Raw genomic sequence first — 15,849 nt, forward strand, 5'->3', positions numbered from 1 at the left:
ACCAAACCCACATTGGTCTATCATTCTAAAGTTCATCTCTGGCGTGAAGCCAACAAAAGTTTCATTCTCGGCCCTGTTATCCATTGGTAGATATCTTCGGAGTTATCCATTGTTTTTGAATAATTATCACCATTAACAATAAAAAAATAATTTTCAAAGTGAATGTATTTTTTATCATCAACTGAACACACAAACACACACTATTGGCTCTGTGCAACATGTAAGTAATAAATTGACCTTTCTATTTCATTTTGGCAAAGAAAGTTGTTTTTAAATTTTGAGAAAGTTTCAAGCCCATATGGTCTCCAGATATTTATTCGGCTGCACTCATTGACCTAGACATTCAGAGATCAGTTAAATAATTAGCTGGGTATATCTGACGGATTATATTCAGAGCAGAACAATTAGAACTTGAAGACAGAGGTCAGGTATTTATGATCGCTTCACCCAAAATTTATAAATTTTAATCATCTACTAAAATATGTTTCAAAAGTAATGCAGTTCACTTTAAGCAATTAATAAACTTTTAAGGGAATATGTAAACATTGGGATGAGAAAGATGAAAGACGTCTGCAGGGTAATTAATAGGGATGATCGAATACCTCAAATATTTGGCTTCAGGAATATCTGACGAATAGGTCGCCGCTATGCGAATATTCGATGCGCAATGTAAGTTTATGGGAAGCCCGAATAGTTCCGAATAGTTGTTATTCGGGTTTCCCATAGACTTACATTGCGCATCGAATATTCGGGAATTGTGGCGACCTATTCGGCAAATATTTGCGAAGCCGAATATTTGAGGTATTCGATCATCCCTAGTAATTACACAGAGTAATGTAGTACACCAAGGTCTCATTTACATTGCACGACCTGTGGACAAAAACAATAATTGTTTTGTGTACATCATAAACGCAGTTGTCCTGTTTAAATAGACTATTAAATGACTGCCAACAGGAAACTTGTTGTCGATTGGTGGTCATTTATTAATCAGTTTAGACAGGCCAACTGTGTTTCCAATGAACACAGAATGATAACTGATAGATCATTCTAAGCACGTATGCAGTCATTGTTCTTGCCACCAGTACATGTCCTACTGTGTTTCTCCCAAAAATAAGACCTACCCTGGAAATAAGCCCTATTATGATTTTACAGGATTTTTGGAGTATATTTGAAATATCAGCCCTACTCCAAAAATAAGCCTTAGTTAGTCAGGGCTGGAGTTAAGGGATGTAAAACTGCATAAGTACAGCGTGTGTGTCTGTGGATAGATAGACAGAATTATTATACCCAGTTTGGAGAGGTATGTTGATGTTCTAGAATGCGATATGACTATATTTGAATAAATGTTGATTTTTTTTTGTTCAAAAATAAATGTGGACTGCTGTTCATGGAAAGAAAAAAAAGACATCCCTTCAAAATAAACCCTAACCCATCTTTCGGAGCAAAAAATAATACCATATACGACCCTATCTTATTTTCGGAGAAACACAGTAGTTACAAAGAATATTGCAGGCTGACAGGCTGCAGAGTTACTGATGGGTGAACAGAAGATGGCTATAAACTACTGGCAGACCAGTAAAAGAGCACTCACAGTCGTGACACAGAGTCAGCCATGGCATGGTAAGACAGGAGACTCCAGAGATCACAGCAGTGACAAAGTAGGAAAACGTATGAACTCCAGCTCAGTCCACAGCACGCAGTCTCCATCAGTCAATCAATCCCAGGGCCCAGGTGTAAATATTCCAAGCCCTTAAATAGACCCAAGCAGATCATGCAATAGCAGGGCGCCAGGCTGCCTGCAAAGCCTGACGTGGAGTGGGCCAACAAAAGTGGCAAGAACATAACTGTTTTGTGGATTTTTAAATTTCTAACATAATTTTAACAGGAGTAAAGTTTTCTATGTGGTAATGCCCTTTACTGCCCTCACACAAAGTTTAAAGATAACACGGATGTCTGAAATGCCAACTTGACTTCTCTTTTTTTTTTTTTACAAACACACTGGAAAACCCTACATAATTATAAGTGATCCCCGTCTATGACCCATAATTCTGATATGAAGATATCAGCTGAATTCACTGTAAATGGTGATAATTACGATATCCATCTGGGCATGCTCGTGATCAGATTACAGCTTGTCTCGATCCAAATCTGATCCAAGGTCTCTTCTACACGTTCCCAATGGTAGTGCATACTGGTCGGGTTACTTGGGTTTGTAAAAAGTTTTTTCTTCAACACTACCCACAACTGTTTGATTAGCTCAAAGTCTGAGTACTGTGGGGGCCAATTCAGCACCTCTATTTCATTGTTATTGAATCATTTATTTGACAATCACGACGAATACTTAGTGTCCTTGTCCTGCTGGAACACTTTGTCGTCCTTTTCATACTCAAGTGTACAAAATAGCTCTCGATCCATTAGCATCTTTTTTTTACTTAGCTTCCTCCAGACCCATTTGCATCCGTCGGAGCCTAGTCTATTGACTTTTGTCTCATCGCTTTGAATCATCCGTTTCCAATCTTCTACTGTCCACTTTTAGTACATTTTTGCACTCAAGTCGACATTTCTTATGACGATATTGAAGTGGAGGCTTTTTTGCCCTTTTTTGGGCCACCATTCCAGACTTGTGTAAAGTTCATCACACGATGCTTACATGGATGTCTGTGATCTCACTATTATGAAGCAAACGAGCCACCTCTACTGCCGTGTTTGTCGCATCAGAACTGATAGACCAAGTGAGGAGCCGACTTGTTGACTCCTATATTTTGCCTGAAGTCCACCTCTTGGCTTCTGAATGGATGGATTTCATTTTGTATTCTTCTAACTGTTATGGCCTCACATGACGCAGTTTGGCAATTTTCTTGGCTGAGAGATCGTTATCGATGATGCGGTTTCTCTTTTCTTGGGAAATCTTCTTCATGGCTGCTCCTCGATTTGAACCAGTGACTTTTCACTGGGGAATCAACCTAATAACACACTGGGCTATTAGGAAATTTGAGAACAGGTTGTAAATTGTAGAATACAAGAAGAAAAAGATTTCTCCACTACCAGGTCAAAACAGTAACAATGCATTGACATGACGAGAGTCTGTATAGCTAATCATATCATTTTGCAAGTCAAATTTATGTATCAGATGGCCAAGATGATTTTCTATAAAATTAAGGTACTCTCCGCTCAAAGCTGTAGAGGATGGAGAGATAAGAAGACTGAAAGTCAAAAGTTCAAAACATTGTTACCCTTTTGCTTGACAGTATATTTTATTTCTTTAATGCTCACTATAACATTTTACTGGACTCCGGAGAAAAATAAATGTATATGTAACAATTTCTATTTTGACACAGGCTTGAAGAACTGAGGTGAGACCCAGGCTTTATCATGCTTTTGTGTTACAAAAAGTACCCTAAGGTAAACTACCTAGGTGTTTTGAAGCAACGCTAAAAAAAATTACAAATATAGAATAAATTCAAATATTTTTATTTTGACATTTTTATTCAAACACAAACCACACCACAAAGGAGATCATATTACATCCAAAAATGCCTCAGGTTGAAAAAGATCAATAATACACAGTCCTTGTGAAGAATATCATTAATTATATAACTTTTATATCAGTTCATACGGTGAAACAAAGCTCATCATAGTGTCCTAAATACACCAATGTATATACCAATGTAGTAAATAATATTCAACCTCGAGTATTGATTTATTTATATAAAAAAATGTTTGGTACCTCACCACCTTACTTGTTCTTATTAAATATGTAAAAAATCAGAAAAAATGAAGTACAAAAATAGTAAGAGTAAATGATATTACTCCCATCAGCAGATAGACAGGCAGAACTTCCCAATTTTTCACCTGAAATGAGGCATATTATAAATAAAGTCGGTATCTACCCGTCGATCGGCCCTTAAACAGCTGAAATTCACTTGTAAGGCAGTGAATAAGAACATGAGGTATAGACAGCTATATTCAAGACATGTGTCTGGCAATAAACCGCACCACCCCTCTTGAAAAAGCTGGCGCGAAACGTACGTCGGGGAAAGGAGAGAGTCATCCACTGCTCAGGTACTTATTGATGGTCGGAAAGTGTCCAATATTATAATATCGTTACATCTTTTATTGATGCGGTGTTGAACATTTGATTTCTGCAATGATGTGAGTTATTGCCGGTCGTATATCCGGAATATAGATGTTCACATTTTATGGTCATATTCACTGCCTTGCATGTGTTTTTTGGCTGTTTATGGAGTTATTAGCCGATCGACGGGACGGATAGAGGCGTGTTATATTTTCAATATGCCTTATTTTAGGTGAAAAATAAAAATATTTGAATTTATTCTATGATATTTGTAATTTTTTTTAGCGTTGCTTCAAAACACCCAGGTAGTTTACCTTAGTGTACTTTTTGTAACACAGTTGCTTCTTTGAAGGCTATTGGACTAGTTTTGGACTTTGTGTGTTTCTATTTATCATGCTTTTGTTGGTAACACCCCAGTATTACATGGAATTGAGGCAAAATCAATGAAGACATTAAATGAACATTAGGCTCATCAGAGTGAGACGTTTAGAAGATATTTATACCTCCCATTTTTTATATAATTTTTCAACTAAATCCTGGTGACAGATGTTGAGCAAACACAGACCAAACGACATAAAAAAATCTCTGTAGATTCCAAGGCTTTCAATTGCTGTTCTGCAGACTGTTTCACAACTTGGTGATTACAGTTATCAGTTTTTGAAAAAGAGAATGGTTTAAATACAATTTTATTTGAAGCAGAAGAAAAGACGTCAGGTGCTATATAAAGCAATGTATCTGACCCTTGCTAAAAGTGTGATTTGGGGAAGAAAAAAAAAAAAAAGGTGGGGGAAAGAAAGCAAATTCCATCTGTAAAAAATGTTACTAAAACATGAAGCCAAGAAAGATTTGATAAACAAGTATGCCAGATGTGAATATCAACCTAAGACTCCAAATGCGAAAACTAAGTCAGTGGTGGGCATCCTGGAGCTAGTGTTTGTGTATTTGGCTAATTGGACATTTTAATACATATCTGGAATATGAAAAGGGTTCGACTGCAAACATACAAAAGTAATAATTACGGTACAAAACATCTGGTTCGGGAAGGTTCATCAAGCTCAATCTACGGAGGTTCTTGGAGAGTTCACTTTGGAGTGTTATGGTTGCAATTAAAAAGGACATTTATATTAGTCAATATATTTGCACTTATTTATATAAGGTAATGAACGACGCTCAATACACTAAATCAAAGAATTGTTAAAGGCATTATGGATAAGCCCACTGGTCACTGATACCATGGAAATGAAAAGTTCTGTGAAAGTACATAAATACTTGGTAAATACCTTACTGCAGCTGCCACAAAGCTACTTGCAGAAAACAAGAGAGTATGCACTTGGCTTCTGAAAGAAGTATGACACAGATGGAGGACTTCCCACTTACCATCAGTACACCAAAGTTGGGGGCTTAAGTTATCAAAAAATAAAACTAAATAAGAAATAAAGGATATTTGGTTTCCATCACTCAAGGTCATGAAATGTTTAAAGAGTAACCAATGTTTTACTTGTTTTCCCATAAATCAATAGTACACATGAAAACAAGCAACTTTGTAATACAGTGCCTACAAGTATCCAGAATTCCATGCAAAAAGTCGATCCAGCACAGTTCCAGTAATTAAAAATAAATATCCTTTATTTAAGAAAAATTAAAAATCCATTATGCCATGTTAGGAGGACGCGTTTCGGACTAGTTGTCCTTACTCAGTCTCCAGAGACTGAGTAAGGACAACTAGTCCGAAACGCGTCCTCCTAACATGGCATAATGGATTTTTAATTTTTCTTCAATAAAGGATATTTATTTTTAATTACTGGAACTGTGCTGGATCGACTTTTTGCATGGAATTCTGGATACCAAGGGAGCTGGCTGACTCCAAATGGATCTCTGCACGGTGAGATTGTGGTCTCCTAAAGCAGTGAGGTGAGCTGGACACACCCTTGTATATGCTCTTAGTGCCTACAAGTAGTATTCAACCCCCTGCAGATTTAGCAGGTTTGATAAGATGCAAATAAGTTAGAGCCTGCAAACTTCAAACAAGAGCAGGATTTATTAACAGATGCATAAATCTTACAAACCAACTGTTGCTCAGTAAATGTGTGGGTCAATTATTATTCAACCCCTAGGTTTAATATTTTGTGGAATAACCCTTGTTTGCAATTACAGCTAATAATCGTCTTTTATAAGACCTGATCAGGCCGGCACAGGTCTCTGGAGTTATCTTGGCCCACTCCTCCATGCAGATCTTCTCCAAGTTATCTAGGTTCTTTGGGTGTCTCATGTGGACTTTAATCTTGACCTCCTTCCACAAGTTTTCAATTGGGTTAAAGTCAGGAGACTGACTAGGCCACTGCAACACCTTGATTTTTTCCCTCTTGAACCAGGCCTTGGTTTTCTTGGCTGTGTGCTTTGGGTCGTTGTCTTGTTGGAAGATGAAATGACGACCCATCTTAAGATCCTTGATGGAGGAGCGGAGGTTCTTGGCCAAAATCTCCAGGTAGGCCGTGCTATCCATCTTCCCATGGATGCGGACCAGATGGCCAGGCCCCTTGGCTGAGAAACAGCCCCACAGCATGATGCTGCCACCACCATGCTTGACTGTAGGGATGGTATTCTTGGGGTCGTATGCAGTGCCATCCAGTCTCCAAACGTCACGTGTGTGGTTGGCACCAAAGATCTCGATCTTGGTCTCATCAGACCAGAGAACCTTGAACCAGTCTGTCGCAGAGTCCTCCAAGTGATCATGAGCAAACTGTAGACGAGCCTTGACATGACGCTTTGAAAGTAAAAGGTACCTTACGGGCTCGTCTGGAACGGAGACCATTGCGGTGGACCATTATGCACCTAACATGTGGAATAAGGTGCTGTGGTCAAATGAGACCAAAGTAGAACTTTTTGGGCTAAGTGCAAAACGCTATCTGTGACAGAAAACTAACACTACATATTACCCTGAAGCCACTATCCCACTGTCAAACATGGTGGCAGCATCATGCTGTTGGGAGGCTTTTCTTCAGCAAGGACAGGGAAACTGGTTAGAGTTGATGGGAAGAGGATTAGCGGTAAGTACAGGGCAATCCTAGAGGAAAACCTGTTAGAGGCTGCAAAAAACATGAGACTCAGGTGTAGGTCCCCCTTCCAGGGGGACAAGAACCCTAATCATACTGCCAGGGCTACTATGGAATGGTTAATATCAAAGCATATTCATGTGTTTGAATGGTCCACTCAAAGTCCACACCTAAAATTGCTGTTCACAGACGCTCTCCATCCAATATCACTGAGCTAGAGCTATTTTGCAAAGAAAAATGGGCAAAAATGTCATCCTCTAAATATGCAAAGCTGGTAGAGACATACCCCAAAAAACTTGCAGCAGTAATTGCAACAAATGATTTAAATTTTGAAAATAATTTTCTTTACAATCCATATATATTTGCTACTTTGGGTTGGTATATCACATAAAATCAAAATGAAATTCCTTTAACTTTGTGGATATAACATGAAAAAAACGTGGAAAAGTTCACAGGGTATGAATACCTTTTCAAGTCACTGTACATATTAAACTAAATGGTTTAGCTAGAGTTTGGAAGATGAAAAATGCCTGTAATGCCTGATTGGAGCCACAGACTTAGGCGGGCTTTGCACGTTGCGACATCGCAAGCCGATGCTGCGATGTCGCACGCGATAGTCCCCGCCCCCGTCGCAGGTACGATATCTTGTGATAGCTGGCGTAGCGAGAATTATCGCTACGCCAGCTTCACATGCACTCACCTGCCCTGCGACCGTCGCTCTGGCCGGCAACCCGCCTCCTTCCTAAGGGGGCGGGTCATGCGGCGTCATAGCGACGTCACACGGCAGGCGGCCAATAGCGGCGGAGGGATGGAGATGAGCAGGATGTAAACATCCCGCTCACCTCCTTCCTTCCGCATAGCCGCCGGCGGAAAGTAAGCTGATGTCCCTCGCTCCTGAGGCGTTATACACAGCGATGTGTGCAGCCGCAGGAGCGAGGAACTACATCGTACCTGTCGCTGCAGCATAATTATGAAAAAGTCGGAGCCTGCAACGATGATACGATAATGACGCTTTTGCGCTCGTTAATCGTATCATCTAGCATTTACACACTACGATCTCGAAAGTGACCACTAACATCGCATGTGCGATGTTGCAATGTTCAAAGCCGCCCTTAGACTGGCTGTAAGGGGAGTCTAGAGAAAAGCCGCTCACAAAGCAGGACCCCAAGAACTCTGAAACCCTTTAACCCCTATACAGGGATTTGGAATTACACAGAGCTCCAGAGATCACTACCTGTGGTAGGCTGTAGTCCGTGGTCGTCTGGCAGGGTCAAAAACCAGGAGATGCAAAACAGGAACCGAATTGGCAGGCAAGGGCGTAGTGAGGAGACAAAGCAGAGGTCAAATCTGGAACTGGCAGCAAGGTACAAAAACGACAGGCAGGAGGGTAGTCAAAAAACAATCAAAGGTCAGCGCACAGAAATCAACATACAAACAGCACATGAGCCAGGAGTACAGAACTATCTCTGGCAGTGGTCATGTGACAGGAGGGGGAATAAGAAGGGTATGGTGTCTTCCTATTGGCTGCAGGTGAATGTTGGCAACTTCAGCTGGAAGACACACACGCCACCTACAGTCAGCCAGTGGTACTGCAGGTTCCAGGGAAACCCAGCCTAGTGGATGAGCGGAGCCTGTGCTCCGCAGAGCCACGGGCACAGACTCCTCTCCCATCACCAGCACTATCAATGGTGGGAACATGGCGTCGTCTGGCGATAGGAGCAGAAGTCGCAGGAGCGGGCTCCGGTGGGGACGTGACACTCCCTTTAAATAAACAAATATAATAGAACAGGGAACCTATAGGGAATTTAATAATCCTTGTAGCTACTCTGCTGGCATCTGCTTCTCAGTAGATATTAGGATAACCATCACAGGAAAACAAGGAATGAGATTTGGCTATTTTTCTAACCTGGAACCACAATCTGTTAGACTGGAAGTGATAACAGCTTCTTGATACTATTTAACGTGTTTCTCAATACTGATTTATTTAATTATGATCTAGCATAAAATCGCACACAGCTAGTGAACAGTTACTTTAGAATATGCAGTGCCAACTGCAGAACCTGCTGACAGCTGGATGTAGATGGTTATACTTTAGATAAATAAATGTGTGGCACAACTACGGAGCACAGGTGACATGCTGTACTTGTAAGTCACATTCAAAGGAAAGCTAGGAACAAAAATTTATTTTATGTATAATTTTGAGAGTACACCCTGAACTTCCATGGAATAAATAAGAATGAAAAAGAAAAGGGCAAACAAACCAGCAATTTGCAAGCTGCAGTCAGAAAATTATTTCTTATATTAATGTGATTTTCAGATTAATTTAACTCTTATTTAAAAGAAAATTATACAAAGTTAAAGTACACTCCATCACTTTCAAGGTGCATTCACATTGCTCGTGGAAAAACACCTGAAGCATATGCTGAGCATGTCCCATGGATGCTGAAAGAAAATCCTTAAATGGGTTGTCCAGTCTGCAGTCCCTCTATGTGTCACTATGTGTCACTATGTGTCACAGTCTATGTGACTGCAGACGTGTGAATTTTTCCTCACATTGAGAATCCTTACAGCACACAATGTGCACAGAGTGTCAGAGCCAGAAATGGAGGTCAAGCGTTCAATATACATATTCCTGGGCAGAATCTGACTAGAAGGGAATGACCTCACTCAATGCAAGTGTATTAGAGAGGCTGCACCCATCTAGTCAAATTCAGTCTGGGAGTCTGCATATTGTAAACTTGTGACCACTTGACCGTTCCTGGCTCTTAAGGGTGCTTTACACGCTGCGACATCGCTAGCGACAGCTAGCGATGTCGCGCGCGATAGCACCTGCCCCCGTTGTTCGTGCGACATTTGGTGATCGCTGCCGTAGCGAACATTATCGCTACGGCAGCGTCACACGCACATACCTTTGCAGCGACGTCTCTGTGACCGCCGAACAATCCCTCCTTCAAGGTGGAGGTGCATTTGGCGTCACAGCGACGTCACTGCGGCGTCACTAAGCGGCTGCCCAATAGCAGAGGAGGGGCGGAGATGAGCGGGCCGAACATCCCGCCCACCTCCTTCATTCCTCATTGCCGGTGGATGCAGGTAAGGAGATGTTCACCGTTCCTGCGGTGTCACACATAGCGATGTGTGCTGCCGCGCAGAAACGACAAAAAATCTCGCTACTGACCAGATAACGATTTTTGGTAAATGAACGACGTCTCACAGACCAACAATTTTTGCCTCTTTTGCGATCGTTTAAGGTCGCTCATAGGTGTTACACGATGTGATGTCGCTAACCATGCCGGATGTGCGTCACACACAGTGACCCCGACGATATATCGTTAGCGATGTTGCGGCGTGTATAGCACCCTTTATACCACAGAATCCTCACAGCGTACAGTGTGCGCAATGTGAGGAGTCACAAATCTGCAGTCACATAGTGACACACAGACACATAGAGTGACACAGAGTGACACAGAGTGACACAGAGTGACACATAGAGTGACACATAGAGTGACACATAGAGTGACTGCAGACCTGTCATTTTAGACAGGACAACTCCTAAAGTTGTCTCACGTTCTTAAGACAAGTAAGGAGTGTGTGTGCCACTAGTAGTTGCTATGCTTTAGAGCAGAGGTCTCAAACACGCGGCCCCTGAGGCTGCTTGTTGCAGCTCACAGACACCTAGACACCGTGACGATTGTGGCCCGGTACATACACGGGGCCGCCGCCGTCAGCACTTTCCTTCCGGCAAATATAATTTGCGTCACTGTGCAGAGAAGAACGTCTCTACACAGCTTTATTAATGGCAGCTACCGCCGGCCAATCAGAGGCCAGCAGCTAACGTGGGTATATTCTGATTGGCCGGCGCAGCTGCCATTAGTAAAGATGTGAGGAGAGCAGTGCCGCAAATCTCTCCCCAGTAGGAAAACGCTGATGACGGCAGCCCAGTGAACCAGACAGCAAACGTCACGGCCCTTACAGGGTCTAGGTGCCTAAGGGCTGCAAGACACCGAGGAAATGGTGGAAAGGTGAGAAAAATCTTTTTGTTATTTTTTTTATGTGAACAATGTCATAACGGGATACTATAGGGTACATTACTACATACATACTGCCTAAACGATGCAGAGCATGAATCAAACACCGGCTGCGTTACTGCAGCCAGGCATGCTCTACTTTAAAATGTTGCAGCATTTCAGAGAAAACATACTATGAAAAGGCAGCCGGGGACTATGTATCGTGGATAACAGGTCCAAGGCCATTCAGCGGCTTTTTCCCGCCCTGTTGACTGAAAGTTCTTTGCCTATGTATTTATGGACACACATAGGAAGAGACCAGTCATTTAAAGAAATATGTATGGAGAGAAGCTGTCGAGACAAACCTTAAATAGTTAATCTACAGGCATGGCCCTAGCACGGCTTCTCAAATTATGTTTTCTCTGAAATGTTGCGGCATGTGACAGTAATTCATACATGGCTACACTAATGTCAATGTCCGATTCATGCTGCACGTGGTTCTGTTAACTCCATTCAGTATAAGACGTTGTATTACTTTTTATTATTCAAGTAAAAAAGGCAAAAGGATGTGATTATTATCAGAACCAGATATTAAGATACAAATTCAATTTGAATCTGGCAATGCATGTGTCAAGTAGTTGACAAGTAGATTGACAAATTGTCTTGGATTATGTTAACAATTATGTAATATTAGAAAACATTTGCAAGACAGAAACAGTATTTTATTGAAGGGAAAAAAAGTCTATACATCAGGGAAACCTAAGAATAAGAGCTCTTACCTGTCACCGAGAAGAACTTGCGACTGACGATTGTTCACTTGATTATCGGTCTTATGGCGAAACTGTCAATTAACAGAAAAGGATTCATGCAGAACAAAAACTGATTTAAATCAAAGTTTGTCTGATGATCATAGAAGCAAAAATTCATAACACTTTCCTTTCTTTTAGGTAGTTTAGAAATTATGAAACTACGGATTTCAGACCTGTTGTTTTTAAAGGGAATATGTCATGTTGATCAGGAATCTGATCTATAGGGAGGATGTAAAAGGACAGAAGAAACTGAGCAGATTGATGTAGGGCTTTATTGGAAAAGAGTCCGTAAAGAATTTATTGGATCGAAACATGTCAGAAACGTTTACACCACCCTCCCCAAAACACTAAAAAATTGTGCAGACTTTATAAGATAACCCAATTGATCCCTCTATGACTCATGTACACTTCTCCAGCGAGAAATCCCATTTTAATGTTGTGTCTGGAAGTGCAATGTGGCATGACAAACTATGAGCGTCTAAAGGCCCCGTTACACGCAACGACATCGCTAACGAGATGTCGTTGGGTCACGGAATTTATGACGCACATCCGGCCTCGTTAGCGACCACTAACGATGCAAAATACTCATCAAATCGTTGATTGTTGACACGTCGTCCATTTCCCAAATACCGTTGCTGGTGCAGGACGCAGGTTGTTCGTCGTTCCTGAGGCAGCACACATCGCTACGTGTGACACCCCAGGAACGACGAACAATACTGTACCTGCGTCCAACAGCAACGAGGTGGGCGTGACTTTCATGCGGCTGCTCTCTGCCCCTCCGTTTCGATTGGACGCCTGCCGTGTGACCTCGCTGTGACGCCGCACAAACCGCCCCCTTAGAAAAGAGGCTGTTCGCCGGCCACAGCGACGTCGCTAGGAAGGTAAGTACGTGTGACGGGTACTATCGATTTTGTACGCCACGGGCAGTGATTTGTCCGTGACGAACAAACGACGGGGGCGGGTGCTTTCACGAGCGATGTCGCTGCGTGTAAAGCCCCCTTTAGATTGGTGGTTGAGTACCACAGCAAATGACCTGTCAATCATCCAGGTGAGGGTGTGCTAGGTAGGAAATAATAATAATTGTATTTATATAGCATTTTACAATGAAGCTGGGACATGTATAGATAATACAGACAATACAAGATAACATATAGATCATCATTTATAGGAGGAGTGATGGTCCTGATCACAAGCTTCCAATCTATAAAGAAATAGGGGGACATAATAGGTCGAGTGTGCTTGTTCTGTATGGTCCAGCCATCATTTTAATAAATAGGGCGTATGATATAAAGCTGTATGATCCATCAGTCAGTATCTAAGTGCAGTTACCAAGTGCTATTGGGGGCATGGAGGATGTGGAGACAGAAATATGAGGGAGCAGAATCAGATGAAATACATTGTAAGACTAAGAAGCTAGAAGTGTATCACCCTGCCCCAATGCACTTCCACACAACTGCAAACACGATTTTGTTTCTGGTGGAGCAGTGCTTTTGGATCATAAAGTGATTGACTATCTTATCTTTTAAAGAACTACACAATTCCCTCTAAATCCCTGCTCATTTTGTGTTTAGGAGTCATGGGGGTGGTTCAAGTTAGTGACTCTGTATGCAAACACTTACAAGGAAGTCCTTTTAGGCTACGTTCCCACGATGAGCTTTTGGGGAGTTTTTGATGTTGCTGAATTTCTCTAATAAGTAAATTAGGTTACTTGCGTTTTTTTCATTGCGTTTTCGTGTGCGTTTTTTAATCTGCGTTTTTTGTCCTTTTGATATGTCATGCTTTAAATAAAGCTGCTTTGTTTTTGAAACTTCCTGGTATTTGGCTTTGACCAAACTCTATTTACATTCTTTGGTGCGCATTACATGCGATTTCTTACGCATTTCTGCCAAAGAAAAACACAAATACCACATGTGCATTTTTTACCTGCGGACTTTCTGCATCGAATGCAAGTCAACGGAAAAAATCTGAAAACACAGCATACCCGCAAGAGAAATTGACATGCTGCAGACTTGAAAAACGCACCGCAGATGAGTTTACGCAAAGTAAAAAAGAAGCACAGTGTGCAGGTTTCTATAAATCCCATCCACTATGCTGGAACTGTAAGACGCTGTGTTTTTGACTTAAAGGTTATTCTCAAATTGTCTCTGGAAGAGCTCAAAGCTATAAAGCTAGCAGACTCCTTGCTTCACGGTTTCTGGCAGGGCGAGTTCTCTTCCGTGACAGTTTTGGTATCAGAGCTGTAGTATTGGCAGAACTGTAAGGGTATGTACGCACGTTGCTTTTTACCTGCTTTTTACCTGCTTTTTTGCTGCTTTTTCAACTGCAGCGTTTAATGGCACAATGGTTGTGTTCTGCTTTTCAAGCAAAGTCTATGGGAATTTGGGTTTCTTGTCCGCACTATGCAGTTCAAACTGCAGCCTTTTTGTTGCAGAACTTTGGTCAAAAACTCAGCTTTGCACTGCAAAACCCAAATGGCAAAAACAATTGACATGTCAATTGTTTTTGCCATTTGGGTTTTGCACTGCAAAGCTGAGTTTTTGACCAAAGTTCTGCAACAAAAAGGCTGCAGTTTGAACTGCATAGTGCGGACAAGAAACCCAAATTCCCATAGACTTTGCTTGAAAAGCAGAACACAACCATTGTGCCATTAAACTCTGCAGTTGAAAAAGCAGCAAAAAAGCAGGTAAAAAGCAGGTAAAAAGCAACGTGCGGACATAGCCTAACACTCGCTGCCTCCTTCGGCCTCACCCAATGGTCTTCTGCAGCCACTCACAAAGATGGCCACACGCTGGACCTCATCTTCACTCGCATCTGTTCCCTATCTAACCTCTCTAACTCACCTCGCCCCCTGTCTGACCACAACCTACTCACATTCTCTTCCCTCTCTTCTCAAACTACGCAACCCCCCCTCCACAACCTTTCACACCCTCGCAGAAATATAAAACACATTGATTTACACGTCCCTTCTCCCTCTCACAGACATTGCATTTCTACACGATGCAGATGCTGCTGCAACTTTATACAACACTACAATCTCTGCAGCTCTGGAATTAGCCGCCCCCCTCACACACACCAAAACCCGCACAATCAACAGGCAACCCTGGCACACCAGTCAGACTAAAGAACTGAGACGGGCTTCCAGAATTGCTGAGCGCAGATGGAAGAGGTCTCATTCCACTGAGCACTTCATTGCATATAAAGAGTCCCTCACCACTTTCAAGTCCACACTCACTGCTGCAAAACAAACCTACTTCTCATCCCTCATATCCTCTATCTCTCACAAACCTAAACAGCTATTCAACACTTTTAATTCTCTTCTCCGTACTCCAGCACCACCTCCCTCTCCTCTCCTCTCAGCTGAAGACTTTGCCTCTTTCTTCAAGCAGAAGGTTGACAACATCAGAGCAAGCTTTGGCCCACAATCACCACAGCCCCTCATCATAGCTACTCAGCCTTCTTCCTCCATATCCAGCTTCTCCACCATGACAGAAAACAATCTTTCCACTCTACTCTCATGATCACATCTAACAACCTGTGCACTGGACCCACTCCCATCACACCTCATCCCCAACAACACCACAGTCCTCATCCCAGCCTTAACCCATCTCTTCAACCTATCACTAACAACTGGTCTATTCCCTTCATGCTTTAAACATACCTCTATTACACCCATCCTCAAAAAGCCCTCCCTTGACCCATCCTCTGTGTCAAACTATCGCCCCATATCCCTTCTCCCCTATGCCTCAAAACTACTAGAACAGCATGTCCATCTTGAAATGTCCTCATACCTCTCCTCCTGCTCTCTCTTTGACCAGCTACAATCTGGCTGACTAAAGTCACTAACGACCTACTAACCGCCAAAGCCAAGCGACACTACTCTATCCTCCTCTTCCTGGACCTGCCCTCTG

The 15,849-nt window shown here is 42.1% G+C and overlaps 1 protein-coding gene across 5 annotated transcripts in view; it reads right to left on the reverse strand.

Annotated features, from left to right (window-relative positions):
• Window positions 1-15,849, reverse strand: part of ATP8B4 (ATPase phospholipid transporting 8B4 (putative)) — a 500,578-nt gene that overhangs the window by 277,396 nt on the left and 207,333 nt on the right. For all 5 annotated transcript variants that reach the window (XM_075345819.1, XM_075345815.1, XM_075345817.1 and 2 more), the window contains exon 7: window positions 11,912-11,973. In XM_075345819.1, the coding sequence (XP_075201934.1) occupies window positions 11,912-11,973 (62 nt within the window). The remainder of the gene's footprint in view (window positions 1-11,911; window positions 11,974-15,849) is intronic.

Source organism: Anomaloglossus baeobatrachus, chromosome 4 (assembly GCF_048569485.1).
Source record: "Anomaloglossus baeobatrachus isolate aAnoBae1 chromosome 4, aAnoBae1.hap1, whole genome shotgun sequence".
In the NCBI taxonomy this organism is placed as follows: Eukaryota; Metazoa; Chordata; class Amphibia; order Anura; family Aromobatidae; genus Anomaloglossus; species Anomaloglossus baeobatrachus.